Source organism: Mus pahari, chromosome 8 (assembly GCF_900095145.1).
Source record: "Mus pahari chromosome 8, PAHARI_EIJ_v1.1, whole genome shotgun sequence".
NCBI lineage: Eukaryota > Metazoa > Chordata > Mammalia > Rodentia > Muridae > Mus > Mus pahari.
The window spans coordinates 9922999-9929829 of record NC_034597.1 but is presented as its reverse complement, the minus strand read 5'-3'; the positions used below and the strand labels follow the sequence as shown (position 1 = coordinate 9929829).

General features: G+C 43.1%; 1 protein-coding gene across 1 annotated transcript in view; it reads left to right on the top strand.

The window, feature by feature from the left end:
• Nucleotides 1-6290, top strand: part of Rpl15 (ribosomal protein L15) — an 18514-nt gene extending 12224 nt beyond the window's left edge. Inside the window, exon 4 of the mRNA XM_021203822.2 lies at nt 6186-6290. Within this exon, the coding sequence (XP_021059481.1) occupies nt 6186-6290 (105 nt within the window). The remainder of the gene's footprint in view (nt 1-6185) is intronic.
• Nucleotides 6291-6831: the final 541 nt, after the last annotated feature.

The window sequence follows — 6831 nt, the reverse complement described above, 5'->3', positions numbered from 1 at the left end:
AAGAAGAAGAAGAAGAAGAAGAAGAAGAAGAAGAAGAAGAAGAAGAAGAAGAAGAAGAAGAAGAAGAAGAAGAAGAAGAAGAAGAAGAAGAAGAAATGAAGAAAAAATTGATCATCTTATTAGATGTAATAAACAAACAAGCAAATAAAAAAACAAAAACCAACCAACCAACCAACCAAACACCTTTGACATCCCTTCATGATAAATGTTTTGAAGAGATTAGGAATAAAATGGACATACTTAAACATAATAAAAGCAATTTATAGCAAGCTAATAGCCAACATCAAATTAAACAGAGAAAAACTCAAAGCAATTCCACTAAACCCAGGAACAAGATAAAGCTGCCCACTCTCCCTATCTATTCAATATAGTAATTGAAGTTCTAGCTAGAGCAATAAAGCAACTGAAGAAGATCAACGAGATACAACTTGGAAAGGAAGAAGACATCCTTTCTTTATTTGCAGGTGATATAACATACCTAAGTGACCTCAAAATTCTACCAGGGAACTTCTACATCTGATAAACACCTTTAGTGAAGTGGCTGGATACAAGATTAACTTAAAAAAAAAAATCAGTATTCCTCCTATACAAAAATGACAACCAAGCTGAGAAAGAAATCAGAGAAACAATACCTTTCACAATAGCCACTGTAACCAATACAGTGAAAGACCTGGATAACAAAAAAATTTTTAAGCCTTTGAAGAAAGAATTTGAAGAAGATATCAGAAGATGGCAAGATCTTCCATGCAGGGAAATGCAAATCAAAACTACTTTGAAATTCCATTTTACAGCTGTCAGAGTGGCTAAGATAAAAAACACACGTGAGAACTTATGCTGGCAAGGCCGTGGAGCAAGGGGAACACTCCTCCATTGGAGTTGGGAGTGCAAACTTGTAAAACCACTATGGAAATCAATACTGTAGTTCCTCAGAAAATTGAGAATCAATCTACCTTAAGACTCAGCTATACCACTCCTAGGTATATACCCAAAGAATGCTCTGCCCTACCACGAGGACATTTGCTCCATTATGTTCTTAATAGCTTTATTCATAATAGCTAGAAACAGAAAACAACCTGAATGTCCTCACCAAACAATGAATAACAAAATGTGGTTCATTTACACAATCTGAGTATTACTCAGCTGTTAAAAACACTGACATCATGAGATGTGAAGGCTAATGGATGGAACTAAAAAAGATCATTCTGAGTGAGGTGACCCAGATCCAGGAAGACAGCATGGTATATACTCATTTATAAGTGGGCATTAACTATTAAGTAAGAGTAATCTTATTAAAATCCACAGACTTATAATAAGAAGGGCTCAGGGAAGGATGCATAGATCTCTCTGGGAAGGGAAAAGAAAACAGATTCTGTGGGTGGACTGGGGGCAGGTGGCTTAGGAGTGGGAGGCAAGTGGGGAAGGGGGTGGAGGGAGAGAGTACCGTAAGAGATGACTGGTATTTGTGGATATTTCAGGGGCGAGGAAGAAACCTAGTGCAATGGAAACTCCCAGGAATCTATGGGGTTTTCACCAGAAAAAACTCTTAGTAATGGGGACATGGAGCCTAAGCTGCCATTTTCTCTAATCAGGCAAGACTTCCGGTGGAGTGACAGGGATACCAACCCAGCCAAACAACTTTCAACCTACAATTTGTCTTGCATGCAAGATGTAGTGGGGTAAAGGTGGCAAAAACCTGTTGAGTATCCAACCAATGACGGGTCCAACCTGAGGCCCACACCACAAGAGGGAACTCAGAACGGACACTTCCTGTATGACCAGAAACTAGAGGTGGGACAGTTCAGAGACCCCTGATTGAACCAAAAGTGACTAGAAGATTAAAAACAAAAAAGGATTCCTAGAAATATTCCACTGTACTCATAGATCGGTGCGTAGAGTAATTGTCATTAGAGAGGTGACATGCTGCAACTGATGGGAGCAGATGCAGAGACCCACAGCCAAACACTAGGGAGAACCACAAAGAGCACAAGGAGCTGGAGGAGCCGAGGACACCAGAAAACATGGCCCACTGAATCAACTAATCAGGGCTTATCGGTGCTCAGAGATAGAAGCAACAACCACGGAGCCTGTATAGGTCTGAGCTCGGTCCTCTGCATAAACGGCTGTGGTTGTGTAGCTTGGTGTTTTTGTGGGACTTGCAACAGTGGGAGCGGGGATGTCTCAGGCTCTTTTGCCTGTGCTTGGTACCTTTTTTCTCCTACTGGGTTACCTCACCCAGCCTTGATATGAGGGCTTGTGCCTAGTCCTTTTGTTATACCATGCTTGGTGGGTATCCCTAGGAGGCCTGCTCGTTCATTTAATTTAATTTTTTTGTTTTTTGTTTTTTTGTTTTTTGTTTTTCGAGACAGGGTTTCTCTGTGTAGCCTGGCTGTCCTGGAACTCACTTTGTAGACCAGGCTGGCCTCGAACTCAGAAATCCGCCTGCCTCTGTCTCCCGAGTGCTGGGATTAAAGGCATGCGCCACCATGCCTGGCTAATTTAATTTTTTAAGGGGAAACAAAGGATCTGGGAGAGAGGAGTGGTGGAAGGTGGAACTGGAAGAGGGGACTCTGAGGTTGGGATGCCATATATGCAATAAGAAACAGATAACCAAAACCAACCAACCAAACAAGCAAAAAACTCATCCTGAGAAAGGCTTGGTGCTGCAGTGGAATCCAAATACTCAGTGTAATTGCTAGCCAGACAATAAATACTTTTTATTGGCTTAAACTCATGCCTGAGCAGTCTTCTCTGGTGATAATACACATTTCTGGAGGTCCCAGGAAGATGCCCAGAGACCATGCCTTGAGACACCAGGGGTCTCAGAGCCACATGGAGTGGAAAGAGTGCAGTTCAGGAGCTCCTAGGGGGTGCAAACCTGAGATGTTCCAGGCTCTCCATAATTGCTCATCTAACCAGTTCATCTACCCCATCCAGACTGAACAATACCCAGTGACCTTGGAAACAAAATGGAAATTGCAGTCCATATTGCCTGGCTTAGAAAGACAGTCCTCCGGGAGCCCTGACAGTCACCTGCAATACAATGCTCCTGCCTATTAAGAAACCTGGGACATCTGGTTTTCATGAGTCTGATTCCTCCAGAGAAACAGGTGCACAGTCTTGGACCTGAAAGATGTGTTTTTCAGCCTCACATTGGCAGAGGTGAGTCAACACATCTTTGCTTTCAAGGGCACAGACCCAGAGGGAGGTGATAGTGGACAACAGTGCTGGATCAGGTTTGCCCAAGACACTACATGCTGATTCCTTGCCCCTCTACCTCCTCCTGGTCTTACATTTGGTACAACTACAGAGTCATGGTCCACCCCCCCCCCCCGGTCAGGCTTGGACCTGGGATTTAAGAAAGATAGAGGGGAGGTGATGGCTAACATGGCTAAGGACCAGTAACCCATATTCCATCCTGACCTTCGCTTACTGGTGCCACTTTAACGGTCTGGTTGTACTGAAGAAAGGAAAAAGACGGAAGTTTATTTCTCGAGATATAAATGCAGAGTGCACATTTCCATGCATGCCCTGTGGCTGGGCCCTTATTTGTCAGGAACATGGGAGTTTATGCTGCAACTATTATGGTTTTTAAACTGAAGCTCCTTGAAACATTCCTTAAACAATATTTTGCAGCCGGGCCTGGTGGCACAGGCCTTTAATCCCAGCACTCGGGAGGCAGAGGCAGGCGGATTTCTGAGTTCGAGGCCAGCCTGGTTTACCAAGTGAGTTCGAGGACAGTCAGGGCTATACAGAGAAACCCTGTCTCGAAAAAAAAAAAAAAAAAAAAAAAAAAAAAAAAAAAAAAAAGATTTTGCTTTTAGGAAACAGGAAGAAACCACCGTCACTGCAAACTGCAAGAGGATTTTTACATGTTGGGACCCTCCTCTCAGCACTCAGGCCAGAGGAGAGACCCAGAACAAAGAAAGAACACACTTTTTATACCTTGTAAGGGGCAGATTTGGGCAACAGCATAGCTGGCTTATTCCAATTGGTGTAGCAAGTAACCCTTTCAGGCATTGGTTGGTTTGCATAGTGACTACCTCTGGCCTAGTGACTCACTTTGCTTGCCCCCATGGTGGGTTATTATGATTTGGTCAACAGAGCAATAGTACATTTTGAACTTATGGGTCAGCTATTAACGTCACAGCTATTAGCATCACAGGGAATTCTAGCAAAGTCAGGGTGGTTTGTGGTCTTTCTCAGAATTCAGTGTGGGGCGGGGTAGGGGGATTTCTCTGGGAGCTGCTGTCTTGTTATGGTTATTTTTCTGAGAACAGCTCATTATTTTGTTTTGGCAGCTGTAGACTCAGTCATTTTGAGCTATGTTTCTGAAAGTCCCTTCAGAGGGGAAGGGGCTAGGCAGTCTTGAACTTATTTTGGATATTACAAACCCAGATAATCAAACTCTATGTTACAGGAAGGACTCTAGGAATCTATATTTAGGACCCTTGAGGTCCTCCGACCTTTGGGTCCTAAGATCTCCATGCCAAGGCCCTGACCTACTCTCTCTTCCAATGCACTTGATATGCCCAGGGCCAGAGTTCTACCTCCAGCTGTCTAGGAAGCTGGGAGATTCCAAATTTTCTACTCTTGACACAGTCCACCACACAGTTAATCATCTCAGCTAGAAATCAGGCAGGATTGCTGGTCATGCTTAGATCCCTGGTCCCCATACTCCAAAGGGATAGAAACTAACCAGACTGACAGCCCATTGACTAACAAAACCCATTGTGACTGGGGACAGCAAATAATCATGATGATGATGATGTAGAAGACTTACAAGAGGTTGGAACTTGTCTAATATCCAAAATCTTTAACCTAATTGCTTCCCCTTATTCTGATGCCTGCTGTTCTACCTTTTCAGCTAATTCATTTGGGCAATAGCAATATTACTTGCCCCCTGAGACTACATGGTAGGCATTTACTGTGGTTTGACTAAACGTGTCTTTTCTGATGCTTTCCAAACTGAGAAACCCCTTATATTTTTGTTAGTACACATTCTGCCCCAGCTGTACATATATGATGGTAAAGAAGGGAAAATACATTTTAATATGGACCTTGGACTACAAACAGTGAAGAAAAAGAAAAGGAGCTGTTTTTGTCCTCATCCCGTTTCTGGTCAGAGCAGGCACAAGCTAGCTCAACAGCTATAGAACATCATAGGAGATATTTTTTTTTATTATTATAAAACCTAGCAGAAGACAGGTTGATCAAGACCTAGAGGTAGTAAAAGTTTATGTTTCTGAATTAAAACAAGAGTTATATTCCCTTGTGATCCTACAAAATTGGAGGCACTTAGGCTTGCTCCTTGTGAGATGAGAGGGAGCAATGTGTGGCTTTTGGGAGAAATCTGTTGTTTCTGTGCTAATCAATCAGGAGGAAAGAAAGAAAGAAAGAAAGAAAGAAGGGAGGGAGGGAGGGAGGGACGGAGGGAGGGAGGGAAAAAGGAAGGAAAAGACATAAATCAGATAATTGGTATCAGTCTTTGTTCTCTTGGTTCCTCTGGCTCATTACTCCACCATTGCCCTTGACCGGGCCTTCAGTTCTCATTCTGATGGGATTAACCATGGAGCCCTGCATCTTATGGCCGATTAGATACATGTCTTTAGAGCAGGATGAGTCCACAATTTGACTCACTCACTAAGACCAGTGGGGAAAATAACGAAGCCCTAGACCTTAGCACAACTAACTCCATGGTGAAAGTGCTATCCAGGCTGTAAAACTCAGGACATAAACAGCACCACCTACCAAGATGAGAACAAAGACCTAATCCATCAAAATCTATAGTTCTGGGTAAGTCTCTAAATGTACTCACCTTGCTTTTTGGCTTCTGCCATTCTGCTTCTGGCTAACTATTTTTCTTAAGTATGTCAACTCAGAATATGATTTTAGTGCTTAAAAGCTCACCCTGAGAAAGGCTCAGTGCTACACTGGGATTCCAGTATAGTCATTGGCCAGCTAATAAAGACTTTCTCTTGGCTCAAATCCATTGTAGAAGTTTAAACAGGAATGGCCCCCGTAGGTTCATATTTGCATACTTAGTTATTAGGAAGCAGCATTACTTGACAGGGATTAGGAGGTGTGACCTTGTTGGAGTGGGTGTGACCTGGTTGGAGAAAGTGTGTCACTGGATGTGGGCTTTGGAGTTTCAAATAAGAGTGTCTCTCTTTTTCTGATGCCTACAGACTCAGATGCAGAAATCTCAGTTCTTTCTTCAGCACCATGTCTACCTGCAGGTCACCATACTTCTCACCATGGTGACAATGGATAGCACCTTTGAATTCACTTAAGCCAGACCCAATTAAATATATTCCTTTATAAGAATTATTCTGATCATGGTGTCTCTTCACAGCACGAGAACTCTAAGACACCCATGTCTGAACCGTCTTCTTTGGTGGGTACCTCACAACACTAAACCCTAGTCACTCAAAACATAAGGTTGTGAAGTGTGGAGTGGAGAGCACAGAATGCTCAGGGTGGGCCTCTGTTCTTCCCTGATTTCATTTCTTCTCTGCACCATTTTCCCTCCTTACATGACTGCCTGGGAAATGCTGCCTGTCAGAGAGGATGAGAACGCTCACCTGGACAATGTAGCCTGTAAGGCTTTGCTACTTAAGGTAAAGGTGGTCTCTTTTTATGCAGTTCTTTAAAATGGTCTGCTGGGGGCTAGAGAGATAGCTTATTGGATGAGAGCATTTGTTCCTTTTGGAGAATGCCTGGATTGGTTCCCAGAACACATGTGGCAGCTCACAATCATCTACAACTCCGGAGAGTCCAGTGTCCTTTTCTGGCTTCCACAGGCACTGTACACATATGGTACAAATACATACA